The following is a 14,434-nucleotide window of genomic DNA, read 5'->3' as shown; positions in this document are numbered from 1 at the left end:
CTGTCCTTTTGGTTTTTGCTTCCCTACATATTTTTGCATAACCCATTGGACTTCCTATTTTTAGAGCCTTTATGGGAGCAGCTTGGGCAGAGTAGTGAAAGGTTTCGTTCTTTGGGGAGCTAAAGGAAACTTTCCTCTTTGTGTTGATAGAGTTCAACTTTGGGGGAGAGTCAACACAACAAATTTGCTTACCCTTTTTCTTATCAGTCATTTCGATCTCCTGCTCTATTTTTTTCTTTTCTGCCTTCTCTGATAAGCTGCTATTGTCACTATCACCTTCTCTCATAATGCATGTACAACTATTTGTTAAGTGGCTATGCAATTTCTTTTGAGATACATATACGCGAAGATAATAAGCATAAGTGATTTGGAAGCAAAGATTGTACTCTATACTTTGTCAATTTGAGAAGAAAAAAATTCCCATTGACATTTATTGATATATATCTTAATTCTCTTGCCACATAGAAAAAAAGATGGTTAGCCCAATTCTTTATAATTTGATGTACTTATCGAGAGAAGCTCTAGACATCATCTGAACTTCATCACATTTTCATAATAATAGTATAAAAGTCTCCATCTTTTTTCTCTTTTTGAGTCCAAATGTGCATATTTATTAATATGTAGTTTATAGGTTTAATTAATTCCAATCTCAAATTTATTGTTTTTTATTAGAAAACAGGGAAATGTTGTTACAATATTCTCCCAATGCCATCACTGGAAAAACTTCTCTATATGCTGCATAGTGTAATGTGCAATTTTTGCAGAATGCTCCAGTAATTTCCTGCACATGTAAATAATCAGAAGTTGTTAATTATATTGGTTAGGAATATATGTTTTAGAAGGAAACCAAAAAAGAAAAAGAGAAAAAAAAAAAGAAAAGAAAGAAAGAAAAATGGCACTCATCACCTCTTGTGGAAAATCACCATCTTCAGTTTGAGAATTGATCAAAACCTTGGCAGCACGATGAATTGGATTGGGGTCTATATTTGCCTGTTAATTAAGTATTTCATTAGTGTTATTTTGAAGCAAATTATTTTTCAAGACAATTTTAAAATAGAGATGCTCGAGGAGATCAAGGGTGGATTATTGGGGGTTTGTTTCCCATCTAGGATCTCCACTTCCTGTTAAGTCTCCATCTCTGTAAAATTGTTTGTTTTATTTTGCAGAGAACGGAATTGAAATAATAAATAAAAAATAATAAATTGAAAAAAGAGTCATACAAAGCAAAGACAGAAAAAGGGAGAGACTGAGAAAGAAAATAAATTCTGTCTCCATCCCCACTTAGCCAACAGGAAATTTTTCTTAGTCCCTTCCCATAAGGAGCAGATCTTCGTGGAAGAAACAAATACTTTTCATACTCTAAAACATCTTTTAAGCATTCAAGATAAGTCTTGATTATATGAAAATTACATTCAAAAGCATTCAAGGAGGTGTAACAACATGTTTTTATAAGTGAAAAGGAACTTGCCTGTCCAGCAAATATCAAACCCATCAAACCCCATGCCGTTTGCACCAAATTTGATCGTTTCCCATCCAACGGTATGTATCTCTATGTGGTGCATCCAATAATAATAATCCAATCAATATATAATATACAAAGTATGTACATATATACGCTACCCCCATATAATTGATACAATAATTTATAATTGGTTAAATTATATATATATATATATATATATATATATAGATGAAGAATATTGTTTAAATAACATCCATATTAATATTTCAAATTACCAACAAATCTTTTAGAATTTTGAATAACATGTAGAATCTCGAACGAGGTTCTACGATAATACCCTATAATGAATTATCATGAAAAGTTAAAAGTAATATTATTGCAACTCTGAAAACAAATGACAAAATTTTCATATAATTGACACTAAATTTTTGTATCTCTACACTGATGGTAGAAAGTAAGTTAAAAAAATAAATATACATGTGTTACCTTCTTGCTACATGACATGTAGCTCTCTCCAAACCCTCCTTCTGAATTTTGTATGTTAAGTAGAAAATTAGCTCCTTTTCGAAGTGCTTCACAATTTTCATAAGTCTTCCCCGCCATTGACAATGCCTTGAGTGCAAACCATGTTCCATATATATAGCAAATCCCCCAATTTCCATACCTATATATGTATACGCACACAATGCTTGAAACTTTCTCTAGAAAATTTTTGTAACGATGACTAAAATCTCATGTTGGAAAATTTCGTTTGACCTAGATTTTGAAAATAAAACTCTTAACTTTTTTTAACAAATCATAAAAGGGCGGCGGGATCAAAAGGCACATCTACATATAATCGCCTAAGACCAGGAGTTGTATAACTCTTTTGCTTTCATCACTCCCTCTCACATTCACACAGACTCTCTTGTTTTGTACTTGGTGATCAGCTAATCTAATACAATAATATTTCCACATGCTAAGCTTGACAATTAGGATTTTCTTAATTGTTTTCAAAATGAGAGTCAAACCAGATTTTGAAGTGAAACTTGGGTAATTTGTACAAAAATGTCAGTACCCATTATGTGTAATAATAAATAGGGTTACCAAGAACCATCAGGCAGTTGTGTGTCCAGAAGAAATTGAATAGCCTTGTTGATAAAATTATTGATCTCTTCCTTTCTATGTGATGGGTATTGTTTCCTAAATAAAAGTATGGCTTGTAATGCCGATGAGGTGCACTCCACATGTCTGAAAATAATATTCATAAATTCAGAATAATATTAATTAACTTAATTATTAGGTTTAATCAAATAAAATTAAAAAAAAATTAATTTAGTAGAATGAAAATTAATTAATGAAAAATCGTACTCGTGCTCGATGATTAGGTCTTCAAGAAATTCCACTGGATTCAACCACTAATTAAGCACAAGGTAGAATGAGTTTAAAGATACACAATATATCTGTTGAAGAAAGTTAACCTACACTTTTTTTTTTAAAGAAAATCGGTAAGACAGATCATTTAGTACTCTCAAATATTTTCTAAATATTTTGACTAGGTTGACACATCCGTCATATCACACCAGGAACACTTTTTGTAAGCGGACCTTTTATTTTCTTAATAGTTGCTCACAACTTTTTTTCTTCAGTTTGTCTAACTTTATCTTTAGTTTTTCTAAAGACATATAAATATTGATAGGTGAGAGATCTTTTGTGCCCAAGTGCGAAAGATTGTTCTAGACTTTCTTAGATATTTCTGTGAGTATTTCATTACCTAAAGGAATTCTCTAGATTTTGAACTTGAAACCCGAAGTAATGCTAGGATATTTTTAGATTTTACTTTTGACTTATTTATTTAGATTTTTCATACTTAAACATAATTCTAAAATAATTATGATATCCATACATTTAAGACATCTTGCATTTAGATACAGTTAAAGAAAACTTCTGGACTTAGTTAAGGTTGCATATTTTATACCCCAGACATAAACAGGGGTACCAATACCCTTATGGAATCTTAATTCGGATGGGCAGTTTAACATAGCATCCATCAAATGAGTATTACAGGTTGGTGAACAGAATAATGGTGAAAGAATCAACTCTTCCATATTTTCAAAATTTATGGAAGTCCACCATCCCTAAGAAATGTAAGTTCTTCATTTGGACTCTCCTGTATGAATGTATTAATACCATAAATAAACTTCAAAGGCGTCTTCCTAATTTGCACCTCAATCCAAATTGTGCTATCTTTGCAAAAAGAAGTGGGAAATCTTAGACCATATTTTCATCTCTTGCGAAACTGTCCGGAACTTTAGAAGAGGGCTGGGAAACTGATACATTGGCAGAATATACAGGACAGCGTAAAATCTTTATGCAAAGGGATTTGCTCTATCAATCAGAAGAACAAAAGATGGGCTATCACTTTCAACGTCATTGCTGTGTTATTTTGGTCCTTATGGCTCGAAAGAAATATTCAAGGGAAGAGGAAAGATCCACTTGTGAATTTGGGATGACGTTCCTGCTCTCACAGCCAGGTCTTTGATCTACTAGATCAAAGCTCTTTGCAACTTTGCAAATTACTACTCCAGTTCTATTGCTTTAAATATTCATGCTTTTGTTTAGCCTTTTGGGTCCCTTGTTATGGGCTTATCTCTAGCTTTTTCATGTACTCTTCCTGCTTCCTGTACTATCTTTGATTATATTAATGAAACTGATGAGGGTGTTAAAGGGTGTTCACCTAGCAAAAGTGTATGGGTACGTGTGCAAACGTATATTTTTTTAAGAAAAGAACAAATATATATTATAATATTAAAGGAAGAGAAAGGGGTTAAGACAACGTTTCTTTACTCATTTTTAAATGCAAATGTTAAAAGAAAAAGAAAAAGGGAAAGTTTTGTAACTCAAACTATTGTTGGACCATGAACTATAAAAATAATGGGTGTTAGCTCCCGGGATGCATATAAATATTTTTCTTTTTCATATACCTCCATCCAGTAGTAACTTGATGCTGGTTCCCAGGCTGGTAAACCCCCATTTTTGCTTTGCATGCTTAGGATGACATTAACAGCATCGTAGAGACGTTCTGGTTCCATTTTTTCGCCAACTATTTCAGGTGGTAGCAAGGAGAGAAGTAGGCAACACTAGAAAATTTTTACAAGTTTGATTAAATATTATTAATAGTCATAGGCTGCATTAATGTGTGGAAAGTAATGAATTAAGTGAAATTTGAAGCCATACCTTTAAGTTCTCAGCAGTGCAATCAGAAACTTGCCATCCATGATCACAGTCTGAAAACGTCCAAGATCCTTTAGACATATGGCGGAACATACTTTTATAGTCACCTGAAGGATTGTTTCTAACCTACAATTTCTCTCAACATATAACTTATAAGTCTGGGTAAGGCACAAAGCAACATTGAGTGTGTGTTTGGATTGATTTTTTAAGTATTTAATTTTAAAAAATAGGTACTACCCCAAGACTATCCCTCCAAAATTTCCATAATATATAAAAAAATTACGGCCTTCTATATCTTTCTACGTTCACTCACACCATGGCGACCACTACACGCTGTCGCAAGCCACCAATGCCCACTGATAACTACTATCAACGACCAAAAGGACCAAGCATTACTTCCACGATGGCTCACCAGTTTTTGGTCACTGATTGTTAAGTAGGGATTGATCGGAGGAACCGATAACTAGAGGTTGGTGATAAAAAATAGTGACCAACAACCCAAATAGATTGTGATATTTTACTATACTTATAAATATTATATGTTAACAAATTGATCTCCCCTATTTTATTTCATCGTATTAGTTAAAGAATTGACATAAAAAATGACCCACGAGTGGTTAAGATCTTCCCTTATATATTTGTAACTTAAGTCGATCGACTTTTTTTGACGTGCTTGAAAGGATTAAGGATAAATACCAATTACGGTAAGTTCCTCTGTGGCGTTTTTGAAGAAAAATTTGATAGAAGAAAGTTTTAAATGAACTGGAATTGAAGTTGAATACATCATTGATTGGTGCTGCAATTAAGGAGAGTTCTGTTGCTTGCAATTAAGGAGAGTTATGTTGAAACAGTTCTAGAACAGTACATTAATAATTGTGTAGAAGTGCTGTTTTTCAATCATAACTATGTATTCAACACTTGTTGTATTTGACGTGATTAATGCAATCTTCTATTCCGGGCAAATAGCCTTTAGATGTAGATGCATATTCATCGAATTGGGTTAACAAATGTTGATGTATTAATTGTTTATTTTCATGTCATGTTACTATAGTTTAGAACTTTATATAAATGAGTGGGAACAATTGTCCTATATCATTAAAACTGTTCATATTTTATTATAAATATTTTTTAGAAGTTTGGCGACCAAAATAGATCGTGATATTTTACTGTACTTATAAATATTTTTAGAAGTCTTGCCATTTAAAATAATGTCCTGAAAATTTAACTAGAGAGTTCCGTCCAAAAATTATTTAAAATGCAAAAATGCACTTGAGAAATACTTTTTATCCTAAATAATCTAAAAAAGATTTAGAGTTCCATCCAAAGATTTAAAATAACGTCTGAGTTATTTACAAAAATTAATTAGCATTTATTTAATCACCTGAGAGTTCTTGATGAATTGATGGCCATTGTTGAGGGTAGTCTCAATTTCATGTGTGATATTACAAGAAAGCAGAGCTCCCATGGCGAAAGCAGCATCCCACGATTGGCTACCAAAACTTTGTATTTTCATACCATCTTCAGCCATCCAGAAATAATCAGGAAGTCTGGCTAAATGCTTCTTCACACTTTCACTATTTGGATCTTCAATCCAGCAAGCAAGCATGCATAGAGGCTGTGGGTAAAAAACCATAACTTTGAGAATTTTTATTATTATTAGTGGAACAAGATAGCAAACAGAACTATAGAATGACATCGTCACAAGATATGAGTAACGAGAACCGTTAAGGGTATGGAAAAATTAGAACATCAGAAATTCTCTCATTCAAGGCTTTTGTTGTTAGGCTGTGAGCGAGAACACATTGAGAGACAATTGAAAATGCTTAAAACACATTGAGAGACAAATGAAAATGCTTAAAAAAAACATTTTCCAAGAGTTCCTCATCAAATCTTTTGCATCCTCAACAAAAAAGGGAACTTCAATTAAATCTGACTCATTCTTATTTACTATCTTAACCACACTCCAGACACCAGACAGTAAGACTTCACTTGTATGTGAGTTGCAATTTGTGTACGTAAATGCCTCAGGGAGCCCTTCACATCTTAAGAAACTTTGCAATAGGGCATGCTAACACATGCCAAGTAGACAAATTTGTATTTCGAACGAGGAACTAAATTTAATATTTATTAAAAATAAAATAAAATTGGACATTTGAAGATATATAAACTAAAACTATTTAAACAAGTTTATTATACAAAGTAATGTAAGCATCCCCATCTGTAGCTTTAAATCAAAATGGCACCTTCTCAATTGCATCCGTTAAAAAGGCCATTGCACTTGAAGCTGACATGAACAATGCAAACAATGCCGGGATTTTCAAGAAACTTTGGAAATCCAAGATTCCCAAAAAAATGTAGATTTTTCATTTGGTTCCTACTGCACAAATGTACTAACACAATTGATGTTGTCCAGAGAAAGGTCCCTACTCTTAACACAAATGTACTAACACATTAATGGCACTATTGCCATTAATCTTAATGTTTTTTATTCTCTCCTTGCTTTGAGTTTGTCTCTAGCCCTTTGCTTTTTGTTTTGTCATCCTTGCTACGTGTTGTACTTTTTCCAATTATATTAATGAAGTGGGGATGATGAGGGCGTTAAAGGGGGTGTCTACCAAGTGTAGATTTTCGAGTGCTCCTACTGACCCATCGTATCATTTTCCAAAAAAAAAAAAAAAACCTATAAATGTTAAAGATACTATAAATCGAGGGATCTATAGGTATACCAAGATAGTTAGCTTTTAATTCAAAAGTGATGCATGTTAATCAAAACAAAATATACAGAGAGAAACTAGCGATGAGCTAGAGTTGAGATATGAAACCTTTTCGATGCAGCCAATGGTAACGTAGCGACTATTTTCATCCTCATAATGAATATGTTTCATAGTCTCATTCAAGGCTTTTTGACGAATCAATTTATTAAAAGGCCATCGACTTATGAGTGGTTCACTAAGTAAATAAAGAGTGTCCCAAAGCAAGTCTTGAACAATGGGACGTGGAAGGTACAAATCTTCCTGCAATATTAATCATACACACACATATATAATATATAAATTGGTGTGGCCTAGCTAAGTAATTAAATATATAGAGTAGTGAAGGATATATAGCATCATACCATAGCACACATGTGACGAGCTTTCTTCCAATTAATTTGATGGTAAGGTTGAGTGTGAAGTTCATCTCTTAATTGTAATACAAAAGAGGTTAGTGGTGCTTGAAACCTTTTGCCATACAAATAAGACATGGACATGTAGGTGATTCGAGTGTAACACATCATGTTTGCTGTATGAATCAAGTTATCATCGATCAAAATCAAAGGTTTCATGTATGTATATGTATGTATATATATATATATATATATATAAAAGCTTGAATAGATGTATATAATATGATGAATATTATAATTAATTTAGTTTAGGTTCTAGTTGAAAGTTGAACTTACATGGGTGAATGGGAAGCCAATTGGGTAACATCCAATATTCAGGAGGCATGGGATTGCTTCCGGACCAATCGAACACGTTTAATATCTTTACATTATTCAAAGTCAAAATATGTAAGACAAACATTTTGTAATATAATAGGGGATGGAGTCAATAAGAAAGTGAAAAATAGGTTAAAATTTCTTAAAAGTACAAAAAAATATTAAAGTATTTATGAATATAGCAATGATGATCTTCTAAAATTGCACATATAGCAAAAATAATAATAATAATAAATAAATAATAATAAAAAAACTAGATTTCCAATTTTTTATTTTTATGATTTTACCCTTATTTGTGTATGAGCAGGTGTACTTTTATGTTTTGGTATATTATATGCCAACTGTTATACATCCTATTTGGTATATCAATGAAACAGAATGTACCTGTGTACTATATAACTAACATTAGACTTTATAAAAATAGGTATTAAATTTTTTTAAAAAAATTTACAATATGGAGATGAAATTGATATTTATACCGAGAGCCATGTCTTTCCCCAAGAAGGTATCGAGGTGACACCACCATGGTGTCGTATCCAATTTCTGGATTTCGAAAGTTCTTCAACCTCAGGTCCTTCCCCAAGTAAACGCAAAGAGATGTAATTAAAGGTAGTGCAGAACATGTTACTGTGACCACCTACATGCAACCCCCATCCTCCATCTTCGTTCTGCAAAGTACTATAGTTATCAATTATTTACTCTGCCTCTCCAGCTGTGTGGTTCTTTAGTGAAACATATGGGTAAAAAGAATATGATCCTCCAAAAAAGTTCTATATAACATGCCCGAAGTGAGTTTTGTTTTTATTTTTTTCAGTACAATAGTACAATAGAGAATGAGAAGAGTTGATATGCTAGTTGAGCTAAATTCACTTTAAAAAAGTGAACTTTTTTTTTTGTATAGTATTTCACATTATTCACCACTATATACTTTTGAAATTTATAAATTTAGATGATAAGAGAATATGGTTTACCTGATGGTTATAGACATAACGCAACATTTCTTTCTTGTGCTCAGGACTCAATATTGTGTCCATTATACCCATAATGTAGATGCAAATTAGCATAGGACACAAGTAAAATTGAGGGCCTGATGTTTCACTTGGCCAATGCCCATCACTTGCTTGTATGGCTGCTAGGAAATGTGCTCCTCTTCTCATTGCATTTGATGCCTTTTCATAACTTATTTCTTCTCCATCTTCTACTTTCTCTTGTGGTATACTTTGTTTGAACTTTTTCTCTCTAAGAAACTGCACCCATATCATTTCAATTAATTATTGTTTTTCCATTCAAAATCCATACGAATTTGTAATCCAATAACTTGAATTAAAATTAAAGATACCAAATGAGTATAGATAGCAATGTATTCATTTTTTTTCTTTTGGATATAACTTAATATGTTGCAGATATAATTAAATTTCGAAGACTGTGGAGGGAGGAGATGGAGAGGGAGAGAAAAGGAAGGTAAGACAGAAGCATATTTATTTTAAATATGTCATGTAATATTTAAAATAGCAACCATGGCAAAGATAACGAATATTAGCAAAATCTATAACAATATTAGATTTAATCTGTGAGTACATAGCAATATTTTTTTAAAATATTACGAATTTAGAAAAATCTATTAGAGTCTATCAATGATAAAAGTCATCATTGATAGACCATAAAAGTCTATCAACACTTGATTGACTTTGCTATAATTGCAACGTTTTTAAAATATCGTATGCAATTGATAATTATTCCTAAAATTATTGTCCATTATAATTCTTTTTTAAAATAATTAAAAGAAAAATAAGTAAACTATTTTTAAAGGTCAAAACTACTAAAATATTTTCGAATATTGCAAAATTTTAATGTCGATAAGTGATAGATATTTATCTAGGTGTATCATTGACAGACATCAAAATTTTGCTATGTTTGTAACTAAATTAGCTCACTTGCTATATTTTTGAAAATAGAAATACTGAATTAATTAATGTAGAATAAGAACTTTTAAATTTTATTTTCCAAAACTAAAATTATCAAATTGAAACCACAAAAAAGTAAACATAGGTATATTCTTAAAAGCTTGAAGAATGGTGTTACTTGGAGGCGCCAAAATAAGTCCGCACTTGGAAAACCTTTGCGACGATTTTTGGTGAAATTGTAGCGAACACGCTCAACTTCGGCTCGCTCTTCAGGAGTTCCAGCATTTGGGTCAAATTCCCATATTTGTCTTCCTACGAAGTTGTTCACAGAATAGATGTAAGGATCATTCCCACTCTCACCTACCTTAAGCCTCCACATGATCGATCTTGCATTCGAAGAAAAACTACCAACAAAATTAGATTAGAACTCGTATATGGGAAAGGGGAGAAAAGCAAACCTATATACAATGGTACGAAATTAATTTTCTTTCTTAATTGCAACTACCAAATTAAAGGAGAGACAGGTATTCTGCTACGTACCTTGCACTGCATGCACAGTTTTTCATTTGTCCACTTGGGCATAGTTAACTAATGGACTGACTTCAAATCCCAATAGTACTATTCATCAATTATTAGATTTCTTAGAAAGCTACATGACTTTTCAGTTTAAAGATTTGGGGAAAAAAATTAATTTTTACTCCTAAAATGTGTTACGTTGAATAAGATTCAATTGTTTCATATTAACAATAATGGTTATCTAAGGTCTATGATAGGATTCAATACATGCGTGAAAATTATGTTGATAGCGTTCATTTAATTCTTTACTTGATGCGGAAGTTATTATATTGTTGGTGGCACTCATGTGAATTATTGTTGTTGTCCTTAGCTAGACCTCTATCATTATTGTTGTTGTCCTTAGCTAGATTTCTATTAATGATAGAAGTGCATGTATCACTATATTTTGTGGAATTCATATGAATTGCTGTTGATTCAATATAATTTTAACATTCATAGCTTAGATTTTTATTAGTTAGTGATAGAAGTACCACCTATATCTTGTGATAGAAGTCTATCGAGTGAAACAAGATTGTCGTTGATAAATCTATCGGTGATAATAGAATACACAGTTGACATCTTATATTTGAGATAAGCTGCTATCAGTAATATGCTTCTATTATATATCATTGATAAAAGCCTGCATGTCAATGATAAACCGATGTATATTGAAAAAAAAGTTAAGGATGAAAAGAAGATAATAAGTAGTATTGGCGTTTGTCAATACTATTAATAGTTAAATTGAATTATATGATACAATCATTTGACATTCTCACAACTTCAATAGTTTGAAGAAAAGATTCCTAAAATGTATAGCACTATTTTTATAGTGGGAAAATGACCTTAGTGAGAATTTGAGGCCAAGGAGACATAAAAGATCAAAAGAAAGACAAAATTACGAAAGAGTTCTTTGGAAACAACCCTTCAACAGTTAAAGTTGAAAAATTTTGAAATCGCCGACTACTTTGGTTTATTTGACAAGACAAAACAACAACAAAAACCATACGTTAATAATTTCCCACCCTACAATCAACTCAATCATGTATACACCCCAGGCCCCTATGTTTGACTCGTAGTAATGCCAGAAATGATCAATAATTGAAGAACAAACCCCCAGTGGTTACTCATCAATTTCTTATTGAATGCTTAAAGTTCATATCCACACATTATGTGTATGTCGGTGTGGTAGGAAGTAGGTGAATATAATTAAAACAAATGGTCCCTTAAAATTTATGATAATTATTTCTCTTCCATGAATACTCTTGCTTCATTTAATTTTTCGATTTATTTCACCCTTAAAATGAATGTGGCAAGTATATGTGATATGCCAGATTGTTTTTTTCAAACGAGAATTATTGTAAAAAACATTTACAAAATACAACGAAATTTCAGATTTTATCAGTGATACAAACATTGATACTCTTTTTTATTTTTTTGACCAAGAAAATGAACGAGTTATAAGGTTTATCCAGATAGCCTTGCAAGCGGGCTTTCCTTTTAGCACCCAACAACCCTAATTTTATTGAATAGAAAGTATTACAAGTTGGTAGACAAGGGGCCAGAGTTAAACTCCAATACAAATTGAATTAGTTTATCAAAGCATTAAAGTTGAGAGAAATTGTTCATGCTTATAGTCTTTGAAAAGAGTGTGTCTGGCTAGACCATAATCCAATCGAATTACATATGTTCTCCCAGGAGTTGATGGTGAGCTTCTTTTTGTTGTTGAAAATACGGTTGTTACTAATTGTTATCGACATTGATAGACTTCTATTGGTATTTATAAGTATCACTAATATACACCAATAGAGTGATAAATATGAAATTTTGTTATATTGCATAAATATTTTGATTTATTTTGTTACGCTCGCAAATATTTCCTTTATATCATATAAAATATAAATAACTAGAATATAGAGAAACTTTTTCTATGTCAATTTTGTCATTTCCTTATAAAACTTAATATTGTTAGTTTACAAAGCAATTTGGTCCATTCAATAAATCATCAATTTTTTAAGTTTATTTCAATAATCTAGAATAAAGAAAATATAATATTTTTAAGTAAAAAATATGAAATTATATTTATTAAAACCATACCTAATATAAAATTTAAATAATTATTTAAAATTATAAAATTAGTGAGTTTTAATGTTTAAGGAAAATGTGGCTCGGCTAGAGTTCTTGAAGAGAGTGTTTTTGATAGATCGTATACATGTAAGGTTACAAAAATTCTCCCACGGATTCCACAAGCTCAAACTTTTTTTTTTGGAAAATTTGTTTGTTAAAATTTGGTTGTTTCTATCTAACCAGATTGTCCATAAAGTAGTCACGTGCAGCTGCATTTATAACGATCCAACTTCTTATACTAAGTTAAGGACTTTACTTTAACATAAAAGAAATAAAAAGGAAAATAAATAATTTAAATTAAACAGAAAATGGACAAACTGCAAACTTTTATTAAAATCATAAATAAAATGTACGGAAATAACTAAAACAAAATCCTAACTCGGGCCCTGTCCAGTTTTAAGGAAATAAAATAGGAATAAAAGATTAAAATAAAAAAAATGTGAATACTGAAAGCCGACATAACATAAAGCGGAAGCAAAAGATCCCTATGGCTCGCCACGGTCACTTCTGGTTGCTCGCCAGCTTGTCTTTGCTCTTATCTCGCTGCCTCTGCCTGAAAAATAGAAATAGAAAGAGTGAATATAAAGATATACTCAGGAAGGGACCTACTACTAGTCCCGCTAGGTGCCTGTTAACTTCCTATTAGAGTCCTAAAAAGTGCTACCCAAGAACTAGCACGTTCCCGAACACATGCAACATGTGATCCCAGAGGAACATAACTAGTCTTCGGTGATCCCAAAGGAACACCTAGGACAAACTGATCTGTAGCGTACCCGGAGGAAACACTAAGACAATCGAGCTGCGAGCGATCCCGTCGATTCACTCGAATCATGTCTATGTTAATGCCAGACTGGCGGTCCCGTCGGACTACGCAATCCTAAAAAAGTGGTGATCATGAAGGACACCCATGCAGGTCGACTCTAATAGGATAAGCTAACATACACCCTAACCATAGCATGCACGTAACATATCATCATTATGTCGTCATGTCATATCATATCGTCATGTCATATCATATCATCATGTCATATCATATCGTCATGTCATATCATATCATTATTAATTGCCATGTCTTTATGTAATATAGTTATCAATATGCACAGCTAAAAATATATGCGATCTCTTAATTCCACTCATAGGTCTAGTAGTATAATCTTTTACCTGGAGATTTGCTCAATTGAATTCTAACAATAAATCACGTTTTCCAAGCAGCGAAGTTCTAAATAGTTAGAAAACACCAATTTACATAACTTAACCATCAAACGATCAAGGACACAAGAATTCAGTTGAAATAATTACCCGAGGTCGATGGTGCAATAAATTAGCCCTTAGCTAGAGAAATCCCACACTCCAATTTCACTTGGTCCAAACTGTCCTTTAAGAGAAATAATTTAATTTAATCAAAAATTAAATTATTTAGGGTCCAAAAACTAGGATTTGTTGGGAATTACCCAAAACCCAAACAAGACTTACCAAAAAAAAAAAAAAAAAAACAGGTGGAAAGAGATAAAAATGATCAGGTGGTTAAAATGGCTTGGGGCTCGGCTGGAAGGCAGAAGGCGGCTCCCTGGGGCTGTTGGCACAGGCGTACAGCTCGGCATGGGCGCGCGGCTCAGGCTTCACGCGGTAACGGGCACGGACGTGGCTTGAACTCCACGCGGCAACTGGCGCAGACGTGCGGGTCGGCTAACGCTT

At 32.4% G+C, this 14,434-nt stretch overlaps 1 protein-coding gene across 4 annotated transcripts; it reads right to left on the bottom strand.

Moving 5' to 3' along the window:
* Window positions 1-632: 632 nt before the first annotated feature.
* On the bottom strand, window positions 633-10,525 carry LOC103495606 (isomultiflorenol synthase-like). 4 transcript variants are annotated; one of them, XM_051084763.1, is made up of 15 exons: window positions 10,239-10,525; window positions 9,128-9,403; window positions 8,636-8,824; window positions 8,118-8,202; window positions 7,791-7,957; window positions 7,498-7,689; window positions 6,057-6,290; window positions 4,679-4,801; window positions 4,426-4,581; window positions 2,813-2,859; window positions 2,549-2,692; window positions 1,949-2,126; window positions 1,469-1,549; window positions 907-990; window positions 633-781 (listed from the first exon to the last, which is right to left on the bottom strand). In XM_051084763.1, the coding sequence occupies exons 1-15, from the start codon at window positions 10,437-10,439 to the stop codon at window positions 656-658; spliced, it is 2,283 nt and encodes a 760-aa protein (XP_050940720.1). In that variant the 5' UTR covers window positions 10,440-10,525; the 3' UTR covers window positions 633-655. The 4 variants fall into 4 exon arrangements, with proteins under 4 accessions (XP_050940720.1, XP_050940721.1, XP_050940723.1 ...); XM_051084764.1 differs by having other exon boundaries at window positions 10,265-10,494; XM_051084766.1 differs by lacking the exon at window positions 10,239-10,525 and having other exon boundaries at window positions 8,636-8,834; window positions 9,128-9,277.
* Window positions 10,526-14,434: the final 3,909 nt, after the last annotated feature.

The sequence above is a fragment of the Cucumis melo genome, chromosome 5, assembly GCF_025177605.1.
Source record: "Cucumis melo cultivar AY chromosome 5, USDA_Cmelo_AY_1.0, whole genome shotgun sequence".
In the NCBI taxonomy this organism is placed as follows: domain Eukaryota; kingdom Viridiplantae; phylum Streptophyta; class Magnoliopsida; order Cucurbitales; family Cucurbitaceae; genus Cucumis; species Cucumis melo.
The sequence above is the reverse complement of the archived record's forward strand: the minus strand, read 5'-3'. Positions and strand labels throughout refer to the sequence as shown.